The sequence below is a fragment of the Magnolia sinica genome, chromosome 7 (genome assembly GCF_029962835.1).
Source record: "Magnolia sinica isolate HGM2019 chromosome 7, MsV1, whole genome shotgun sequence".
Lineage (NCBI taxonomy): Eukaryota > Viridiplantae > Streptophyta > Magnoliopsida > Magnoliales > Magnoliaceae > Magnolia > Magnolia sinica.
Window position 1 is genome coordinate 67,642,966 of NC_080579.1, and position 24,364 is coordinate 67,667,329.

A 24,364-nucleotide genomic window follows, 5' to 3' on the forward strand; every position below is an offset into this window, starting at 1 on the left:
CCTTCATCTTGAAGGCCATCTTCTACTCGTCGCCAGGGCGTACACGGATTTGGTGATAACCACTTTTAAGGTCAATTTTCGAGAAGATATTAGCGCTGGCCATTATATCCAACATGTCATCAAGACGTGATATGGGAAATCGATACTTGCATATGATTTTGTTGATGGCCCTACTATTAACACACATCTTCCAAGTGCCATCCTTCTTACATGTAAGAAGGGTGGGCAAAGCACACGGGCTCATGCTCTCTCAAATGAAACCCTTTTTTAGGAGCTCATCAACTTGCCTCTTCAACTTTGCATGCTCCTTTGGGTTCATTATGTAATGAGGGAGGTTTGGTAGAGTTGCCCCAGGGACTAAATGAATGGTGTGTTGCCTCATAAGGGGAAGCTCATCCTGTAGATCATCAGGAAAGACATCACGAAACTCATCCACTACCGGAATAGCCTCAGTGGGTAACTCTACACTAGCCTCTGGTGCACTTTCCCTAGCCATAAGGGCATACACCATCGAGTTCGAATCAGTCTCTCGCTCAAAGTCTTTGGCATTTTGAATATAGAGAGGCTTAGACTTAGACTTTGATTCCTTCAATTCCTTTAATCCGCTTACATCACTATTTATGGTGGACTCCTTTCCGGTCGTGTTCTTGGGTGGGAGAGGATTTAACTTGACTTTCTTGCTTTCAAATCAGAATGTATACACATTCGAACGACCAAATATGGTGACATCCATGTCATAGAGCCAGTGCCTACCCAAAATGATATGGCCAACATCCATGGGAACAACATCAGACCAGAATGTGTCTTTATATGATTCAAACTGAATAGGAACAAGACAACGGTGCGAGACTGAAATAGAAGTCTCATCAACCCAAGACAATCTATAGGGTTGAGATGGGCTTCAAGCTTTAAGCCCAAACGACTCACAATGCCAGTTGATGCCATATTGGCACAACTACTACTATCCACGATCATCTTGCAATTCTTATCACCACATTTTGCGTAGGTATAGAAGATCGTGTTGCGGCACCAATCATTGGTATTCTTTGCTTGGGCAAAGGCGCAACATATAACTGCAAGGGTCACAGAGTCTTACGCTCCCTCTTCCTCATCACTAGGGATCTCTGCTGGCTTATATTCTTCATCCTTACCATCACTTTCTGGGGGCACTACTTCTACTCGCCCATCAATAAGGAACACCTTGGTGCTCTCTTTTGTGCCACACTGGTGGGCAAAGTGACTAAACCCCTGATATCTAAAACACCTAGTTGCATCACCTTTGCACGAGCTAGACCCGACAACTCCTTTACCCTTATCATCCTTGGCCCTAGACTGAGAACAATTGGAAGGCTTGTATTGATATCCAGTGCCAGGCTTAGCCCCAAAAGGGTTTGCCTTAGCCCCAGAATCACAAGACTCAAAACGTCTTCTTACAGATGCTTTGGGATATTGCTCGACCTCCAACACTACTTAATACATCCATTCAAGAGTGTATATGTCCTTGACAAGCAACTCTCTCCTAATGTCAGAAGGAGGCCCATCTTAAATTGAGCACGAGTGAGTATGGGATCCTCTTCAACTTCACACCGGGGTCAATTACTTTTCGAACTTCTCAATGTATTCGGCCACACTCATGGAACCTTGTCAAAGAGACTGCCAATCTTCACCCAACCTCAAGTGATAAAAGAAAGGAATGTGCTTCTCCTTTAGAATTTCTTTCATTTCTCCCCAATGGACTATTGGGGGCTCCCTCAACCTTTCTTTCTTTCACTCCACAGTAGACCAAAATCTCTTTGCTTGGGCTACGAACCTCATTTTGACAAATCGGACTCGATGAGCATCCGACATGTCGTACCACTCAAAATAGTAGTCCATGTCTGCCAACTAATCTAGAAAAGCTTTAGGGTCTAAGTGGCCATTAAATGTAGGGGCCTCTACTCTAACTCCCTTGAGGAGTTATGCATCTAGGTCACAATGATCATGATGCCCCTCGCGGGATGGGTGCACGGGTGCGCGCCCATGACCATTTCTTTGGCCACCCTCATTCCCTTGTCTGTCCTCCTGACCACCTGCCTGAGATTGGGCATCTTCCTCAATGGTGGTGTTTGCCCGGGTGGAGGTCTCTGGTTGGGTAACATGCACATTAAGCTGATCCAAGTGTTGGTCAATACTTTGTTCTAAGCACCCACCCAAAGACTCAAACTGCCGGGTTATGTTGTTCATGGACTTTTGCAATTGCTCCATGGTTAGCGTAGGGTGCAAACCAAAACCACGACCAGTACGTGTGGGCATACAACCACTCACTCAACTCAAAGACCCTCTAAGGGAACTATATGCGTCTAAATGGGACTAAATGATCCTATAGTACTCTATATGAAGGAAATTATATAATGCTACTAAAATTCCAGCTATATAACCGCCCAAATAATTTGTTAACAGAAAATTCAGCCATGAAATTTGTAGATTTTTTGACAACAGAAAATTTAGTAGCCCATATTGTGAATTATGGGTCCTAAAGAGCCCTATATGATGAGACTTGATGCATAATGGACATAAATAAACTGAACCCTAAACATGCAATGCATTCCCCTGTAAAAACGTCAGCTCTGATACCAAATTTGATGCAGGACATGAAATTAAATATGACATGCAAGAGTTCAAGCTTTAGATTATACCAATTTTAAACAATCACAAAATTCCACATCCTACATACGATTAAGTTTTCAAACATACGATTAAGTATTCAAATAGGGAAATCTATGGGGGTTCAAGCCTACACAAGTTTAGGGCTGGATCAAATAAAATTATAAAATAAACAAACCCAAAGGAGTGTAAGATTCATCCATTCTTACAAAGGATTGTTCCCCAATTCAAGAGATTCACCATGTTTCAATTCGGGGGAAAATCTAGGGTTTGTAAATTTGAGAATAATTGGCATTTGGGATTCTCTAGGGTTAAGGGCCTGGATTTAAGGCTAAAGAGGAGGGAAATAGAAGAAAGATGGAACTTGAGATGAGCCATGTGGGTGGATAGCAATTGGCCCTGGGCGCACGTGCATGACCACTCGTCTGCACGTGTGTGGGGCCCACAAAGTCGGAAAATGATTCCTAGGCTACGATTGGCTAGGGTAGGACCGCTTCCATGCCAAATTTTGTGTCGATCCAATGCACAGTTTGTGCGTGCTACTCCGTCGAAGTTTTAGCCTCTCTGATGGGCCAGAATCTGAAAATCTATTGTAGAAGAGAACTTGGGTACAAGAAGGGGTGAATCTGAAGATGGGAGAGATGTAGAAGATGATAAATGTGGGGTGTAAAGAAGTGAGGATGATTTGAGATGGTTGTGGCTTCCCATCACGGTAGTTAGCTCTTCGAGGAAGGGAGGATTTCACACCCAATTCGATTCTTCAACCCAAAGAGATAGAGAAGAAGAAAATGCAGAATTTTTTTATTCATAAACTTCATTGAAAAATACTTACTTGGGGTTGCTTATTTATAAGAAAACCCTAAACCCTAAAAGCCAATTTTACCCTTGCATCATGTGTGCACACTAATACTTAAAGTTGAAGTAAATAAAATAATAACTAATATACGCAATCAAAACCGTTCATGATGTTTCTAATAATGAGAATAGTCGAAACTCAAAATCCTAGATCATCTAGGGTAGTGAGCCACGATCATGAGATCCAATGGTAGAATCCATATGATGATCGGGTCCACTCCAATTCTCAATAGCACAACCCTTAACCGTGAGGCCCTCCATAGATGTTGTCGTCGATCCAGATCGATAGTGGGGCCCTCCTCCTTGAATATGTGCATAGGGTGGCAGGGCGTGCGCATGATGTCCCCATCAGTATGTAGCGTATGTTACGCCTTTTTTATTATAAAATAAATGGTAATTATATTTTGTATTTTTTTTAAAGGGTAATTATATTTTGTTTTGTGTACTTAATACTCTCAACCTATGGAATGTTAATTTCTTTTCATAATTGTGACTTGTGGTTTTAATTAGACATTATTAATTATAGTTCACTTAAAAAGTTGTTGATGTGATAATAATTTGATTCGGTTTATGTATGTGGATTGGATTTTGATAAATGATGATTAATAACTTGTTTGAACATGCTTCTACTTGAAAAAATGAATCATCTTTTATGATTTTTGGATCTTTTGTTTTTTTCCTTAGTATTTATCATTTTTTTTTTCTATTTTTAAATTAAAAAAATAGAAGGATTGTGTAGCTTACGCCACATGCTACACTACTTACACTACACGCTACAGAGGATTGAATGCTATGCAACACGCTACCGCTATTTATAACAGTGCTACCGACACAATTTGTCCTGATTCACGTTGCGGTTCTGGCTTTGTTTTAACCCATATGCCATCATCACTCTACCAAATTTCTCAAAGTACTCACACGGAGACTACTTCAAGTCATGGTTGACTTCTTTGGTCCACACACCTTAAAAATGACCACCCCTTGTCATTTGCATTGGATGGAAGGAATTTTTGTATGGAGTTGGATAATGTTGTCCCAATTTCTTTGTAGCATGGAATGTTTTCACCATAAATTTCGTGCTTCTCTTCATTCCTAAGTTTACAAAATGTAAATAATAAGAGATAACAAATAATAGAAGCAAACTCCTTTCTAGTAAGGAGGGTTCTCTAGACTTGGACAAAAAAAAAAGTAAATAAACAAGTAATATCAAACGCCTTCGATTCTTCCTTTACTGATCTTTAACACACTTTTGTTGATTGTTACAGAGATTTTTAAGTAAAATAAGAGGGGTTGCACAAACTTTGCTCTCCAACTTGAAGGGTTGCTCCAAAAAGCTTGTTTCTTTAGTCCAGCACGATGTCGGCAGTTTACAAAATGTAAATAATAAGATATTACAAAGAATAGAAGCAAACCCCTTTCTAGTAAAGAGGGTTCTCTAGTCTCGGACAAAAAAAGATAGTAAATATGCAAGTAATATCTAACACCTTCAATTCTTCCTTTACTAATCTTTAACGCACTTTCATTAATTGTTACAGAGGTCTTTAAGTACAATAAGAGGGGTTGCACAAACTTTGCTCTCCAACTTGAAGGGTTGCACCAAAGAGCTTGTTTCTTTAGTCCAGTACGATGTCGGCTCTTGATGTGATTTCCCCTTTTGGCACTGAAAATGAAGGGTTTTTTCCTGAAAACATCACATGGGTTGAACCATAACCATCCATAACCTTCTGGATCATGATCTAGATGGTTATGATCATCAGAGGAATGGGAAAAATCTGGCCCAACCACCTAGCTCTGTGACCAGCTAATTGAAGCTCCTAATTCAGGTACCAAATGACATCCAAATTTCACGAAATTAGTCTCATTTAAAATCTTGTGAAATTATATTTCCAACAAGCATAATATGACTCAATTCTGAGACATGACAAGGGAGATGTGGCCAATTTATCAAAGGTGTCACGGGTGGTCGCTTGAGAAGAGAGGGTTGCACGACCTGCCTCTTTGGCCAACTTTTAATGTGTAAAATGATATTGAAATGAGGTGATTTTGATGTCATTTGAAGTCTGGTTAAGTGATATTTCCAACAAGCCCAAGATCACACCATTCCAATGTGTAGCAAGGGAGATATGGTCAATTTATTGAAGATCTTGCATGACTGTTCACACGAATGTGAGACTTTGGGCCCATTTTTCATGGCTCAAGTGTTATCCAAATGAAGTGATTTTTGTGTGATTTGAAAGCTTGTTTGGTTATTTCTCCAACAAGCCCAAGATCACACAATTTTGATGTGTAATGAGGGAACTGCAACTTTTTTTGCAAAGCCATGTGCTGCTTGCAGCAGGGTCTCACGATCCCACAAGATTGTGTGATTCAAGTTGTCCACGGCTCATTTCAGTTGTTTTTTATTGTATACACTCCCAAGGCTTTTAGGAGATGTTTTTCGCATATGGGGGCTGTTTTAAGCTCTTGTTTGTGGATTTGGACAATTGATTGATTCGGTTGCTTGAAGTTGAATTTGAGCATCAAATAATTTGATCCACTGTTGAGATCTTCACATAACATGTGACTTGGGTGTATTATTGAACTGCTGGATTAACCGTATGAGCAATGTAGGCTTTAGATTGACCTTTTGTGACTTCAAATTTACTTGCAAGCTTTGTGGAAGATAATTTGGGTCGATCCGAACCTTTTGAACAGTCTGAATGAAGGTGTAGTGGTCTATGTTGTTGACTTTACTATATGAGGCACGCCGTGGTCCATGGTATTTTGTACAATGGTAGAGATGCGCATACATTATTATGTATGTATTTTTAACCACCAAAATGGAATATTAGATGTCCCTGCCAAGGTATACTAAAATGGTTATGTGTCGTCCATAATGGCTGATTCGTACTGATAATGACCAAAGGTTGTTATGTGATTCGGTTCTGAAGCGGGGTGGGGGGAGAAAAAAGGGACCTATTGTGGTCCCAAGATGGAGAAAAAAAGGTAACAAAAAAAATTCTTTCCTCCTCGTCTACTGATGTGGTGGCCGTGATTCTTCTTCATCAACGTGGTTCCCGAACGCTACCACTTGGTTTCACTTTTCCTTCCTCTCTTCTTTTTAAACGAGAAAGAGACGTGGCTGTTTTACAACCACGTATAGAATTTTTTTAATAGTCTGGTGGCACATGATGCTGTGTAGTTGCACCCCTGGGGCCTACCTGATGTATGTGTCCAAACCCAAAGATTCAAAACAAAGAGGATACCGGAACAAGGAAATGCCATTTTCACTTGTCTCAATAACTAGATCAGAAAGAGAAAAGAAAATTGATTGACTTCTCTACTTCCCAAAAATTGAGCTTAACTTGTTCATACTCATATTTAAGATCGGTAAAAACTTGGCAACTCATAACTCTTCAAGTTGCCGCCTCTAAATTACTAATCTGGTGCACATTTAACTCTGCCTGTATGCCTCTCAAGTTTGCATATGATTCTCCAAGACTTATATCATCCTGCTGTAACAAAAAGTCCCTGCAGTAACTGAAAAAATGTGAGATATTCTTCTTTGAAGAATGGATGAACAAATCTCATGTAGTGATGAAAATAGCTCCATATCTCTATGGGCAGTGTCCATAAACATCACAAAGCACTAAGGGTTCCATACCATTCCGCAACGAGATCATAATCTCTTCATTCTCCTGAATCCACTTGTTGTAATTAGTAGCACCTTGGGTTTACTTGTAGTTAAATACTTTAGTTTCTTTTTCACAGTTAGGAAAGCTTGAACAGGTTTAGACGATTGAAGATAGTTGGATCCTTTTAATTTGGCTGAAGTCTTCTAAACCTCAAGAAGGTTTGATGGATTGAATGCCATAACCTTACTGTCAACTTTTCCCTCCATAATAAGAAGAGTAAATCAATCTGATAAGGAAAACACAGCTTGTATTGAAATTGGGTAGCATGAAACACCTCCAATTGCCTGACTATCATTATGGCTGTTAGACACACCTCCTATCACTTGACCATTGCATTGTATCCATGTGATACTCCCTGCTCTTAAACCAATAATACATCTGGAACAATATAGATCATCCCTGCATTTAGTTATATTCTTTCGTATGTCTGATGTTGAGAAGGGGAAAGCATCACCACCATGTAGTATTGCATCCAACAGAAGGACAACCAACATGGTTTATGCAGACACAATGACAGGAAAAATCCTAAATTTCCTGGAAGTAAATCAATCCTGAGTAGACCTAGGGTTCGAACAACAGAAGGAAGAAAGAAATGAAGTAAAGGTTGAGAACCGAAAAAAGAAAAAAGGAAGAAAAAAAAGAAATCCCAGATCAAGTTGGCTTTGATATCATGCACGATTTACAGAACGAGTGAAAAGAAGAAAAGGGAAGAGAAAAATGGAATAGAAGACAATTAAGGGAAGGAGGTGTATGAATTGGTCTCCACTCTCCCATTCCTTATGTAAAATGACTAAAATACCTTTTTGGTCTTAAATCACAAGAGATGTCCTAGGCCTATAGTATGGGCAATATGTGCTGTTGAACTATGAATCACAGGTAAGCCATGCAACATGTAAGGTCAATACGGGGTGCCACACCACATGCATGGTCAACATAAATTGTTGAAACTAACATGCTAAATGAGTATTTCTATTATTGGGTTTCTTGTACTAATTGTTAAATGGTTTTGTTAGTTGCTCGTTTTTCCTCTTTGTAGTTTTCACGTTCTTTGGCTTTTCCAACATCAGTTACTTAAATCAATTATTCTTAATATATAATTTTAATTTTCATCATTTCTGATTAGCTCATTGTTGGTATTATATACATAAATCCTGATGGCTGCCTTGCAATTTACTTCTTTTTAGGCATTCCTGGTTGCGCTAAGTCCGCACTATGCAAAGAAATACTAAGTGCTCCTGGTGGTCTTGGAGATAACCGATCTGTACACAGTCTGATGGGAGATCTCATTAAAGGTGCATTCCCAGAAAAGCCATTTTTTCTAGCATGTTACTTAAATTTTCTTGCACTTCTTAATTTCTAAAATTAGACCCAACGTACTGTGTGTCCGAATGCAACTGAATTTGTCAAATAGTTACTGTCTTTGAGGAGGCTATCTATGTTCTTGGCCTCTTAATTCCTTTCAAGTGCAATATTTGCAGGAAAATATTGGCAGAAGGTTGCTGATGAACGCAAGAAAAAACCTTATGTTATAACCCTTGCTGATAAAAATGCACCAAATGAAGAAGTCTGGAGGCAGGTAATATGAAGCTCCTCTCTACGCTATTGTTGGTGTGTTCTTCCTTTGAAAATCATGAACTTTTTTAATGCACCTTCTCTTTTCTCTGAGTTGCCTATTAGTCATGATTTTTCTCTTATTGCAGATTGAGGGCATGTGCCGGAGCACAAGGGCCTCAGCTGTTCCGGTTGTTCCTGATTCTGAAGGTTGTCACTCGATGCCCCTATAACTGTTGTTCTGTGTATTCTTTCCTCAGTGACTTATGGTTGTGGCTTTCCTGTTTCTGATTGAAGAATGTAACTTTCAATCGAGACAATACTCCCTCAACCATTAGGAAATCTCAATCCAAGTTTTAGATGCTCATTCACTAGGACCAGTGCTGATGTTGCAACATCCTGTAAATCTTTCCATTCTGCAACTTTGTTCTTATATCACCTATGCATTTGGACACTATAGGCAAGTTTATTAAATGGATTTGAATAGTTTTTCTCTTGGTTTTTAGGAAAACTGTAAACCTTAAGATATTTTTCTAGAAGCAAATATTGATCAAAGTGTTCTCTTTTGGATATGCTTTGTGCTGATATTGGATACTAAACTTAAGATCACAATCTGATAACTTAATGCTTCTTTTCCTCGAGATGTCATGTTGCATACATTTGAAATTCTTTAGGAGAAACAATTGGTTGCCTGGCGTCCTCCATGCTCAAACACAGATCATGTTTTCCCACACAGAACCTTTTGGTAATAGATCCCATTTGCGGTTTGTTTATATACTCCAGATGAATGGATATGTACCTTAATCAAATGACTGGGACACTTTCGAAAGTGATTTCTATTGTCTCATTTCATGTTGAAACTTTTCCTGTTGAATTGAACAACATATTTATGAAACAACTAGTTGCACTGTTAATAGCAACATCTTCTCTTCTTCTTTCAGGGTTAGTCTCTCAGGAATTTCCCTTTTGAGATACGTGATCTACTTTCTTGTGCTTTTTTTTTTTTTTTTCTCACATTCGCCATCCATTGTTTTTGTATCCCCATTAGATTAGTAACCCTTCTTAATTATCAGTGATGACTTAATGACTAAATGGAAATTACGAGACACCTTAAAGGATATTACGTGGTTTTTAAATGGGATCAGATCAAGGTTTGTGCTTGTTAGGTTATTTCTCATCTTTATGAGACTCTTGTTCATTAATTCAGATATATCATAGGACATTCGTTCTAACTGCGATTTTATTGTCCATAATTCCAACCAGCAATGTATATGAATACTATGGTGTGATGCAAATCTTCTACGTAGTACTTTATATCTCTGCATTGATATGGCACTTTTAGGTACTATTGTGTGTCCCTACTCACATGGCTTTCTAACATGCTCATTTTTCATGTGTCTTTTGTCCTGAAACCCTTTGGCTCTTGGAGGCAATTTCCTAGGCAATACCTTTTAGAAATGGGCATGCTCGTCTGTCAAATCTAGTGTTTTAAATAGTGCATAGTGTTCAACCCTCTATAGCGTATAGCGTAAGCTACACGATACTTATATTTTAAATTAAAAATGGGAAAATAAGATAAATAGTATGAATAAATGTAAAAACAGCATAAAAAAGGCCCATGTTTTAAATGGCTTTGTGGATTGAGAGAATCGAAAAAAAGGGTTGGGGGACAGGGTGCACAAGTCGAAAGAGGGCTTTCAAATTCCCTGGTATGTTTGGCACCATAATGTACCAGGGGGTTTCAAATCCAAGGTGAAAGCTTGGAGTACATCTAAAATCTTTCCAAGAGTTGCATGTGTAACATGTGTGTCACTGGGCTATTGATCTATTGGGCACATGGCCCACTGATGATATCCTGAAACAATCATATTATGAATTGCATCACTATAAGTACTTTAATACAACGATCTGCGCCATCCAATCATTGTCTATGTAAATCAACAGTTAAAAATTGTTCGTTAGTGACTCGGATGTGATCTTGTGCTTGTGGCTCATCCGAGACTTGGAATTTCATCATTTTCGGGCAAAGTATATATTTCAACGGGCTTATCACCACCATTGTGTCAAACATTACATATGTACACTAATTAGAGACATTAAAGTTGACTTAGTAATTAAATTCAAACCCTTATAAATATACTATGCATAGCGACTTTTGGATTACAGGGGATTCTAAGTCCAGGGTGCCAAACACAACAGGAGGATTTCAAATCCAAGGGGTTTCAAATCCAAGGCGTTCTGAATCCAAGGGGTTCCAAATCCACACTCCCAAACAGGCCCTTATTTTTAAAAGGTTTTCTTATAATGCGAGTTTTATACCATTGACGTTATTTCACGAGTCCTCGGCCCCACGTGGAGGCCCACTTAAAGATGGTTAAGATTGTTTGATATGGGTGCATGTACATATATTCTCCATCTACAATAAGGCCCACTATTTGGATGGTCTGGATAGCTCTACATCCTTGCCACGTGTGAGAAAGAATGGTCACCACCATTTTACAACATGACTTAAAACTAGAATAAAATTGTTTCTTAAGGGGAAAAAACAGAAAACTGTGCTATAGTCATGTTATGCTTCAAACACTGGTACTCAAACCCTACGTAGTGTTGACGCTATTTAGGCACCCTACGTAGTGTTGATGCTATGCAATGCTTCAAACGCTACATGCTCTATTTAAAACACTGGTACTCAAACCCAACTTTAATAGAGAATATGTAATCACATCCGATTTCTAGCAATATAAGTATATAACCTATAGATCACAAGTTACCCTGCTGGTCAAGCAGACAGATATTGATGCCACCTTCCTGGTTGGTAGCCATGTTGTCATGTGCTTGACTAACCAATATCTGGTATACAACTACATCTTACCATTATTTCCAACATGTAGTAACGCTAGCACATGAGAAAACAATGCCAGTGCCTGCCTCTCAATTCTTGTTTTAAGTTTAAAATTGCCATCATTCACATGGAACAGTAACTGTTAAGCCGCAGAAGGCCTTTCACAAGGCTGGGAAGCAATCCATATGATATAACTACTATTCTGTTCATCATCATCATCATCATCCAAGCTTTATCCCAACTAATTGGGTCGGCTGCATGAATCCTTTTCTGCCATTCGACACTATCAAGTGTCATAACTTCAGCTTGACCATAGGTCATCAAATGTACTACCTCCGCCCATATCCTTTTGGGCCTTCCCCTTGCCTGTTTAGAGCCTTCGACTTGTTTCTCACTACTAACTGCCACAGTTCTTGTTCTCTGTGCACATGTCCAAACCATCTAAGTCTACTTTCCCTTATCTTATTACCTATTGGTTGTATTCTTAAATTCCCTCGAATGCATTCATTCATAATGCTATCCTTTCTTTTCTTGCCATTCATCCATCTCAAATCCTCATTTCGGCTACACATCCTATTAACGTGTTGTTCCTTAACTGCCCAACATCCTGTCCCATAAAGCATGACTGGTCTTATAGCCATCTTTAAAATTCCCCATTCAGATAACTACCATTCTGTTAATGAACTTTTATCATCTAATTATGTGGTTTCCCTGTTTGTGGCATTTGCTTTGCAGGAACTGATTCAAATCCATTTTCACTTGATGCATTAGCTGTTTTCATTTTCCGTGTGCTTCAACGAGTCAATCACCCGGTGTGTTCCACTTCTTCACGTCAAATATGTTTGATCTGTTTCTCATAGCTGTTTCTCTCCTTCTAAATTCTGGTTTACATTCTTTATAGGGAAATCTTGACAAGGCATCACCAAATGCGGGTTACGTTCTGCTAATGTTTTACCACCTTTATGAGGGCAAGGTATGATGTTAGTATGATGCTTGTAATGTACTGAACACATATGTAACTTCAAAGAGTTCTCATTCTCCATAACTGCTGCTTCCTCCTTTCAGAATCGCAGAGAATTTGAGAGTGAACTATCGGAACGTTTTGGCTCGCTTGTTAAGATGCCATTGCTCAGGAATGATAGGTAAGGGCATTCTCGGCTGCACTTTGCAAGATAGTTTGGTCTCTTGTAATCTGTACTTTTCTATGAAAGACATGAAAGAGGGGCAAAAAATTATAGTCTGAACTTTATGGAATTTTACCCACCCAAAGTGGTTGTTTCAATTTATACTATCATAGTTGTTCTTCTTTCCATTATGTTCATCACAAGAGTCACCAAACTTCTTCAGTAGAACCAGACATTATTTATTCCCACATTTATCAGGGGTTTAGGTGTCTGTTGTGTTGTCGACTTCAGAACATCCGATAAGTTTCCATCAGGAGCACGTCAAGCTACACCTCATCCACATATCTTTCTAGTTGGGAAAGAACCTTGATAGTTTTGCCTTACTTTTAAGTACTTCTGAACCAAAAGGCTTTTGTACACTTTAAGAAGTCTCTTATCGTTCAGTTCAATTTTAGTATTCTCTCTTAAGAGAAGTATTAGAACTATCTCCATCAATGATTACCTTGCACAGATTTCCTTTCCATGGTCGCCATGTTCTGAGTACATTGTTCTTGTATTGATCCATCACCAGTTATGGGTCTCGTGAATGACCTCTATTCTATGATCTCACCTTCCTTGACTAGGTTATGGTGTGTCCATATTAGAAAGCTCTACTCAAGTTTAATTATCTCTGCAGCGAACTTGTTGCACCCATTCCAAATTGCTGTGTTTTTCTTAATGTGATCTTTGGCATCCAATGGCAGTTGATTGATCTGATCTAGCTGATATATTAGAAAAGAATTTGAGTTTTGAAGTCAAGAGAATTTATCTTGAGTTTAAAAGTCAAAACCACTGGTTAGCAATGGTTTGATCCTCATATTTCGATAAGCCATCATGCACTATCAAGTGGTGTTGGCACATCAAGGATATCTTGGTTTCCTTGACAGAGATGGAATTGTAGAGAAGGAAATGTGCATAATTAGGTGGAGAAACTTCTCTTGACTCTTTTGTTTTCTCCTGCCAATGATTTTCTGCTCTCACATGCTTTTTATTTGGTTTCACATGGCCCTTTAATTTATAGCATGAATTTCTTTCGGCAAACACCTCTTTCTTGAATTCCATCTAAAACACCTCTTGCAACTCAAAGAATTCGTTGATATTCATAGCCAGTAAAAATGCATTTTGGATGCATGGACCACTGAACACATGCATGTGCACATTTATTCGTTGCTTGTAACCATCATGGTCCAATCCAGTGTTCGCAATATCGATAATATCGGTCGATATATCGGCCGATATTATTGTATCGCTATCTAGTGACACGAAACCTACCAGAAACCACTTGGAAGTTTTTTCTTTTAAAAAAAGCAGAATTCTTTGTATCACGTGATATATCGTAAGATATCACATGATTTTCTTCACTATCATTGATATTATGGATACTATCATGTATCTTTTTTCGGATTGTATCACGAACTCACGGGTTTACTACAAAGTGTGCAATTTGTCACGAACTCACGAGTCTACTGTAGCCAACAACCAACGATTATTTCGACAATAAGAGGCCAGAGATGTGGGGTTTTGTAATTACAAAAAAATCGAATTTTTTTATTTTATATATATATATATTTTTTTATTTTAAAATAAAAAGAGGAAAAACTGGAGAGTCCATGTAAGAGGGGATTTTAGTACCTGTAAACAAAGATTGCGTAATTGGAGGTAGAATTTGGTGAGCCACTTCATAAATCGACAACAGTGTGCCATAAGTGCGAAAGAATTTTAATTTTCCTATTTCTTTTTGATGAGGACATCACTTCACATATACCTTTGCATACGTATCAGAGGAGGAGGCGGGCTACACTGATTTCCCTGTGGCTAGCGAGTACCTCTGATTGTGCTGAAAACCCCATGTGCATGTGCGAGCATCTGGAAGACCCCACACTGGGAAGATGAACATGAGCTGCTTTATGGAGTGATCCAGACCGTTGGATTGGAGGGATGTGACAATCGGGTCGTTAGATCACATGATCAGGCCATTGATCATGGGTCGTTCACTGTAGTTTTTCTTAGATTTTATCAGTTTATAGGATTTAGTTTTGTTTATGTTATGTTTGGACACCATTATGAGTGTTTTTAGTTGATTTTAGTTAGACTAGGACTATTTTATTCAAAAAGTCACAAAACAAGGTATTTATTGTAATTTTTGAATTTTCTTGGAGTTATAAAAGAGGGTGGGCGTGTGACCCTTTCCCTCATTGGATTTTATGATATCAAAAAAGAGAGAAAAAGCTCTTGCTTTCTTCTTCCTACATCTTCATGAGATTTGAAGATACTTCCATGTGATTTGGAAGGGAGATTGGTGTTAAGCAAATCTTCATCAACGGAGTTGTGAGGTCTCTATCTATTCCCACATCATCATCTCTTTTCCCTTCCATCAATGTATTTTCTTCAAGTTCTTCGATTCTCCCATCCTAAGCATTCATCTTCTCCTAAACCCATCTTTCCCTTACTATCTACCATCCAAACCCTAACCGATGTAAACCCATCCATCCCATGCCACACATGTGATACAATCACATGTGTGAATCCTTCAGATCGGCTGTACAGCCACACACAACCCCTTTTGGTTTGCCATAATCCTTATATCAAAATCCATTTCTTTCATTCCCAAAACCCTAACCCTAAATATAAAATCCCTAACTTTCCTACTTTCCCAAATTACCTAAACCTTAATTTTTACCGTAGATTGTATTAGGTCTTTTACTTTGAAATAGACTATATCCTATGCTAATTGGATGTCCCTACATCCATTAGATCGCAGTTTCCTTTTATTTAATGATCTCGTGTGACGATATTGGTAACTTAGGTTAGAATTATGCATGTTGTTCTTTTGGTTTTCATGAGATTCGTGATGATTATGATAATGTTTGTGATTTTTTTGTTAATTGTCTTAATTCTGTTACTTGATCTCATATGTTATTTGATTTATGATTTGGTCCTACATCACTTTTTCTTCTAATGGATACAACAATGGAGATTTCGATAAGAAATTTGTAAAAATCTTAAAATATTGGGCTTGATTGAGGAGAAGATTTGGGGATTTTCCAGAACCCTCTTCTCTCTTTCTAAAATGGCTTCTGCTGAAGGCTTATCAAAATCGCATTGCCTACTGAGTTACTCGGTACGCTCTTATCATACGGAGAAAACTCCGTGGGGCCCGCCGCGAATGTATGTGGTTTATCCATGCCGTCCAACTGTTTTTCCAGCTCATTTAAGGAGTTGAACCTAAAATTGAAGCATATCCAAAGCTTAAGTGGACCATACCATAGGAAACAGTGGGAATAATGATTCCCACTGTTGAAACCTTACTAGGCCCCACAAGATTTTTATTTGTCATCCAACTTGTTCATAAGATCACAAAAACATGGATGAAGGGAAAACATAAATATAAGCTTGACCCAAAACTTCTATGGCCCTTGAGAATTTTTCAATGGTAGACATTCAATTCACACTGTTTCCCATGGTGTGGTCCATTCAAGCTTTGGATATGCTTTAGTTTTGGGCTCAAGCCCTAAAATTATATGGTAGAAGGGATGGAAGGCGTGGATAAAATATATAAATCATGGTGGACCCCACAGAGTTTACTCAGTACACAACGAAGTAAGCACCCATGACTCATGGCGTGGATTAGATGTTACCTGTGTTACAACTTAGTGGGTGTTATGCTTATTGTAGGGCTCACCTTGATGATATGTTGTATATCCACTCCATCCATTCATTTTTATAACCCATTTTATGATGTTGTCCAAATAATTAAGCACATTCAAATCTCAGGTGGACCACACCACACAAAATAGTGATTATTGAACACTTACCATTAAATGATATGAATCTGCTTAATTTTTTTGGTGTGGTCCACCCAAGATTTGGATCTGCTTAAATTTTGAAATAATGTCCTTAAATGATATGAAAAAATAGATGGACGGCTTGGATAAAATATATACATCAAGGTAGACTCCACAGCCTATGACAGGATTGTCCGTCTCGGAAGCAGATTGGCTGGTGTACCACACACCACAGCTGGTGTGGTTACTTGTCGTGTGAAGACGAGCACTAACACTCGTCGAGCTCTGAGTTGTACGAATGGTTCAAACGAGATCAAAGTTACATGGGCCATACAATGATGTATTTATTACATCCACCCGGTTCATCCATTTAGTGAGATCATTTTAGATCATGAGTCCAAAAATGAGTCATATCCAAAGCTCAAGTGGACCACACCACAAATAGCAGTGGGGACAATGATTCTCACCATTAAAACATTTGTAGGGCCCACAATAACATTTATTTTCCATCCAATCTGTTCATAAGGTCACACATACTTGGATGAAGAGGAAAAACAAATATTATATTGATCCAAAGCTTTTGTGATCCCAAAATGATTTCAATGGTAGACGTTTAATCCCCCACTACGTTTTTGCAGTGTGGTCCACTTGATATTTGTATCCGTCTTATTTTTTGGCTCAAGCCTTACGATGAGCTTGCCATATGGACGGATGGTTTGGATATAACACATACCTCATGATGGGACCCACAAAACTTGGTGACGTCAACACACTAGCCATATTGGCAATGTGCCGTACACCAGCCAATCCACTTTCGTCCACATTCCGAGGGATCAGGTGAGACTCGGATCCACGGAGGTGGGTGGGACCCTGACTGTGGGGCTCAGGGTGATGTATGTGTCTTAAATCCACACCATCCAACAATTTTGAAAGATCATTTTAGGATATGATCCCAAAAATGAAACGGATCCAAATCTTATGTGGGTCATTCTATAAGAAACAATATTACTTGAATCCCCACAATTAAAAACTTTACAAGGGCCACCAGAATGTTTATTTGCCATTAAACCTATTGATAAGGTCACAAAGATTTGGATGAAGAGATCACACAAATATCAGATTGATCTAAAAATTTTGTGGCCCACCAGAAGTTTTTAATGGACAATTACCATTGTTTCTTGTATTATGGTCCATTTGAGATTTGGATCTGCTTCGTTTTTTTAATCGTTCCCTAAAATGAGCTTTCATTATGTATGGACGGTGTGGATGTGGCCACATACATCACAATGGCCCCCCACCCACCTCGGATCTATCTTGGGAACGCATCAGTAGCGAGGTGGCTAATGACACTGCTTTGTGGGCCTCGCACGATAGATATGTGTTTTATACAAGCCATCCATCTATTTTTCCATAATATTATAGAGGATGAGCCCAAAAATGAGAGAGATCCAAATCTCGAGTGGACCACACCACAAGAAAACAGTGGCGATTGAATGCCCACCATTAAAAACTCTCTAGGACTAACTATAATGTTTATTTGGCATCCAACCTATTGATTAGGTCATGCACACCTGAATGAAGAGAAAACACAAATATCAGCTCAATCTAAAACTTTTATGGGCCTTAAGAAGTTTTTAATGGTGAGTGTTCAATCACCACTCTTTCTTGTAGTGTGGGCCATATGAGATTTGGGTCTACCTCATTTTTTATCTCATGCCAAATCAAATGTACATTTTGCAACCTCTCACGAATTCAGTATGGGTGGGGCCCATTGATGACGATCCAGATCGTTGATCTGATGGGAACTGTAGAAATGGAGGATGACTTGGAAATTTTCCATAGCGGGAAGTTTTCTGCAACTTAGAATAATACCTACATCAATATTCTTGATTTCCTAATTTTTTTTCTACATACTGATGCATGGGACCATCTAGTTTTGGTGTCTTACTATATATGCATGTGTTTTTGTCTTGAATTGCTTATTGGCTATTGGATAGTGCTCTACGGCCCCACCATGATGTATGTGTTTTATCCATGCCATCCATCTATTTCCTGGTAATTTTACACCATCAAAAACTTTTTGGGGCCCTAGGAAGTTTCTAATGGTGGAAATCCCTATTGTGTGGTCCACCTGAGATTTGGATAATTCTCATTTTTAGGACCATTCCTTAAAATAATCTAACAAAATGGATGAGCGACATGGATATAAAACACATGCACCAAGGTGGGCCCTAACAAGTTTTAACATAATATTCTTTTAGAGATAAAATATGTTAGGAGGAAGAGGAGGGAGACAACCTGATATAGGGTGACAATACAACCAGCCTACTCCCAATAATCGATTTGGCAATACATGTAATTTACGTGGCCATGTATTGAGGAGTGGGGGGTAACCCGCTTGAAGGAGCATTTAATGGGAAGGTATCGCAATATTGTGGACTGCCCTATGTGCCCATAGGATGTGCGAAAAGAGATGAGGACCATATGTCAAGACAAAATATTAACGACATATATGAGAAAGGGAGATTAGGGAGGAGTTGGGGTGGCCACCATATATAGGTGACGAGTATGTAGTGGATCACGATGACGATGATGATCCCGAATATAGACGCGCAGTTTAAGATTCCATACTAGATCAATGGGAGAGAGATTAGGAGAGGAGGCGGAACACGAGTATGCGTAGATTTGAAGGATCTATCCATAAGCGTGGTGGGGGGGAGTGGAGCAAGGCGAAATGTGGCAGGGGGTAGTGGAGCAAGGGGGACTTCTAGGGGTGGTGGAGGGGAAAGTAGTAGGCGGGTAGGATTATGGGGCATGGGCAGGAGTAGTAGCTTGCGGGTACCGGATCTACCTTTCGATCTGATGATGTACAAAGAGGCGGGAGGGACACAAAAGAAATTAAAGGACATGTTTAGTGGAGGAGTTGCGAGGAAGAAAGTTGGAAAGTTTATCGCGAATTTTATTTTATTTTTTGATCAAATCCCCACGAATACTGCAGCAAGCCCACACTTTAAGATTATGATAAGTGAAGTGCAGCGTGGGGGTGAGGGTGTGCAGCCATCCACGCCCTTTGAGATCATGGGGAAGTATTTGGATTATGAATACGCAGAGATGAACACATACATGGATTCATATAAACAGTCATGAGAGATGTATGGCTGTACCATCACGTGTGACGGTTGGAACGGACCAACGAAAATGTCGGTCATAAATTTTATGGTTTATTGCAGGGGATAGGCAGTGTTCTTAAAGTCCGATGATGCGAGTAATAAGATTAAAGATCCTAAATACATTTACAAACTAACGCACATTGTCATGCAAGATGTTGGGAGGAAAAACATTGTGCAGTTTGTTACGGACAATGGGAGTGCATTTGTCAAGGCGGGGAAGAATATTCAAGACAAATATCATATGTACTGGATCCCATGCGCAACCCATTACATCGATCTCATGCTGGATGTGATCAGGGATAGGCCATCAGTGAAGAACTTATTACTGACACACGACTCATCACAAACTTCATATACAACCACACATGATTATTAGCTACGATGTGAGAGAGGTGTGGTGGGGATATAGTGCGCCTCAGAGCGACGCAATTTGCCACAAATTATATCGCCTTAAGTAGCTTCCTCAAACACAAATAGAGGTTACGAGAACTTTTCACCTCTCATGACTACGAAGAATGGAAAAAGAGGGTGGAGAGAGTAACTTGGGGAATCAAGGAGTTGATGTTAATAAATACATTATGGCATTGTGTGCGTAGTGTAGTGGGTATTCTAGAGCCCATTTATGTGGTGTTGAGAATGATGGACAAGGAGACAAATCCGTCAATGGTTCTTTGTCTTTGTCTATACAGCTGATGAAATAGGCCATTAAGGTTAAAGCCCCCAGCGCATATAAGTGGGTGCATGCAATAATAGACGACCATTAGGAAATGACACTTTCTCACCAAGTACATCAGGTTGGTAATTACTTACATGATTTTTTTTTTTCTATATGCAATAATAAACGACGGTTGTACTGATGTATAAATGTTAGTTTTTAGCTTATTTTCTGAATCCCGGATACCACTACAGCAGTAATCTCTATGAAGACAATTCATTAAATAGGGTTGTACATGAAGTGTATAATCACTTATTCCCCGACTATACGAGGAAAGACACCTTTAGTAGTGAGGTAAATATGTTCCACATATACATTCTCCCTATCTTATTCTCAACCATTCCATACTCACCCTTGTTGCTATACGCCATCAACAGATTATTAGATTCCACGATGCGGTTGGAATGTTTGTGTGCCCCCCTGCGGTGAAGTCAAGGAACACCATGATGGCATGTGAGTTACTATGGTAAACTTAAATTTCATATTATTTTGGAAAATCTAAAACTAATGAAAGAATTTTATGATACGCAGGTGAATGGTAGTCCATGTACGGGACTGACTGTAAGGTTTTACAGCGACTGGTTGTCCGTGTGCTTGCATAGACGATGTTCTTGTCACCCTGTGAAAGGAATTGGAGTACATTCTCCATCATTCACACAAATAAACACAATAGACTAGGGTATGAGAGGCTTTAGAAGTTAGTGTATCGTCACTACAATATGACGTTATGAGAGAGGCTGCTTCGCGCTGAAGGAAGAAGAACTGAGTTGGAAGACCCACTGGACTTGATGATGGTTGGTCAGAATGCATATGTTGAGGATGACAAGGAGGACCTAGTTTACCTGTGTGTTAGGTCAGATGACTTGGATGCTTCGGATGGGCGACCAGAGTCACATGTTGCGGCAGAGGCAGTGAGACAAGGGATTGATGTTGATGCACATGTGGATCAGCAAAGGTCTCCTGATGAGGCATTCGATCCATTGACGAGGTGTCTAGAGGGCAGCCTGCAACAGTCATTATCACGTGGGACATGCGGCAGGGAGACATTATCTGACACCTAGATTGAGTCAGAGAGATGTGGGGGGTGGGTCCGGTGATGGTGATGACAACTATGAGGGTGATGATGATCTTGATGATAATAGCAATAATGGTGATGATGGCGGCGAGGGTGAGAGTCGGGATCAAAGGCTTCTTAGCTCTTTCAATGGGGAGGAGGATTTCGATCATGCTACGCAGGACCCTAACCATGATTCTCGTCCAAGAGAACCACAAACCCATGTCATTTACAATAAGACATATGAGCATCAAAGGCTACAAAAGAAAAAGCATACTCGAAAGCTTTTAGATTTTGAGGAGCTATTGGTAAAATGCACAAGGGACATAGGCATTCATGACAAGCAAGGTGGCTCTAGATTTGGATCATGGACGAGGGAGGGGAGCTCGAGTTACAGGCCACAACATGGATATGGATCACCAACACAGGAGAGTAGCTCAAGTTCTGTCCCACAATACGAGTATGGATATGTGGTGAGTGACTCCATTAGTTATAGCACATCGTTTTTCAACTATGGTCAGGAGTTCACTTCTTCATATGGGTAGGGATATGAGCAGCAGTATGGATATGGCCAACACTATGGATACCAAGGTGCTTCATATGTGCCCTTCCTAGATCCATATCAGCCACAAACTGTGAAGATTGTGCAGTACCCACAAATGGGCGTATTGGTTCAGTTCGGAGAGAATGAGTGCCAATGTTACAATGTTATGCCAAAGAGTATCTTAATTGGTACCGCTCTACTATGACCTGGGCACCCTATTGTCGATTTGTGGAGGAGTAGTACTATTCCTAGCCCCGTTGAGATGGAGATGATGATTACGAGCCACCGCACAACTCTGTGGTTCTAGGCCACAACCAGTCCACATCATTGATATGTACATTTCTCAATTTTTACTTATTCTTTTGCCTTTCAATGAATTGGTTTTGTTATCATACATGCCTTTGATACATTTATAAACTTCATGCATTCAATTTAAATATAGTTGCATTAGTTTAGTTAAAACATCGCATAGCTTAGGACTCTATACAAAGGAAACTTATTATATGCACTTTTTTTTTTTTTTTTTTTTTTTTTTTTTGAGTTGTTATGATTTGAAAGTGTGTATTAAGGTCTTTTTTAATAATCCCTATAGTTTCATTGAAAAATTCAACCATTTCCCAAATGTTTCCCCATGTTTCCCAAAAAGTATGATAAATTATTAAATAAAAATGATATATCTCATGCGATAACCGATACATCGAGCGATACCGATATTTCAAACACTGGTCCGATCAATATGGGTTTTGGCTATGCTCCCCCCAATGTTTGAAGTATCGGTATCGCTACAAGTTTCACTAGCTGGGGATTAACAAACAATATTGTTGTTGCCAATAATATTATCGATTCCCATAAAATGTAGGGAAACATGGGGAAAACAGCGGAATTTTTTAGTGAAACTCCAGGAGATGCCAAAATACACAAATTTGCATATCTAATAATCAAATAATAGTGAAAAAGATTCATATTTGCATATTAAGGAATCAAATAAGAAATTTCTCTTTAATGGGGTCTAAAGGCATGTATCATTGACACAAGGAAAAATTGGGGAGACATGGGGAAAATGGTGGATCCATCCATCCATCCATCCATGCATGCACATACATACATACAAACACACATGCATATCCGTCCATCCATGCATGCATGCGTGCATACACTCATACACGTACACATCCAACCATCCATCCATCCATGCAGACATACATCAAGCCCTCCTTTCATGATCCATCCATCCATCCATGCATGCGTACATATACACACATACAAACATGCATTTCATCTTACAACCACTCGCCCATAAAAAAATTTTGAAATAATATATATATATATATATATATATATATATATATATATATATATATATATATATATATATATATATATATATATATTAAATAAACAGATTTTTGGCAATATCAATACATTGGTGATATTATCGAAATATCGCTGATACACTAGCAATACAAGTGACTCCTGGAATTTAAACAATACAAAATATTGGCGATACATTAGCTATACAAAATACACCTGGAATTTACACAGTCGAAAATATTGGCGATACATTTGTGATGCTTAGCGATGTATTGTCAATACCTGGAATTTCTGATACTTCCACTGTTATCGGTATCGCTACCAGTGTTTTTGGTATTGTCAAGCTGGAGATACGGATAATATTGAGGATATTTTGATAATATCATGGATACTCCGAACAATGGCTTCACCCTCAACTAGCCTGGTGATTTAAATGGTCTGACTTGATGAGCATGCATAGCATGTATAACATGGATAAGTTAACAACATTTCATGCATTGTGGTAAATACACATCGTAATCTACATACTCCTTACTCTTGTTAGTCAATATTTTATCTTTTTTTGAGGATGGAGGTAGTAAGAAAAGATTTGATAACCTTTGGTTTAACTGTGGATATGGTCCGAGTGGAATGGTGGAACATGATTCATGTAGTGGATCCTAATTAGTTAGCCTAAGGCTTAGATGATGATGATGATGGTTGTGGTGGTGATTTGAATTTTGATTATTTCTTCTAAAATAATGTGTGTTTCTTGTTACTTTATTGCAATTGTTAACGCATGCTCTCAGTTTATCAGCAACATACCAGAACTCCATTTGCATTGAGTCGTTTTCCATGACCTTCCACAATTGTTGTACAAAGCATGCTAATTAGGCTTTCAATTAATCTGTTGGTATTTGTTTGTTAACTAATTCTCTATTTGTGTTTTTAGGAGTCCTCTTCCTGATCCCGTGAAGGCTATATTAGAAGAAGGCATAAATCTATACATGCTTCACACGAACAGACATGGAAGGTATTTCCATTTTGATTTCTATTAGGAAAACTGTTTGGTGTTCTA

The 24,364-nt window shown here is 38.9% G+C and overlaps 1 protein-coding gene across 4 annotated transcripts in view; it reads left to right on the forward strand.

The window, feature by feature from the left end:
• The window catches only part of LOC131251416 (tRNA ligase 1), a 180,241-nt gene that overhangs the window by 119,310 nt on the left and 36,567 nt on the right, over positions 1-24,364 (forward strand). For all 4 annotated transcript variants that reach the window (XM_058252098.1, XM_058252099.1, XM_058252101.1 and 1 more), the window contains 7 exons: positions 8,357-8,464; positions 8,651-8,748; positions 8,873-8,933; positions 12,301-12,377; positions 12,467-12,538; positions 12,631-12,707; positions 24,239-24,319. In XM_058252098.1, coding sequence (XP_058108081.1) covers positions 8,357-8,464; positions 8,651-8,748; positions 8,873-8,933; positions 12,301-12,377; positions 12,467-12,538; positions 12,631-12,707; positions 24,239-24,319 — 574 coding nt within the window. The remainder of the gene's footprint in view (positions 1-8,356; positions 8,465-8,650; positions 8,749-8,872; positions 8,934-12,300; positions 12,378-12,466; positions 12,539-12,630; positions 12,708-24,238; positions 24,320-24,364) is intronic.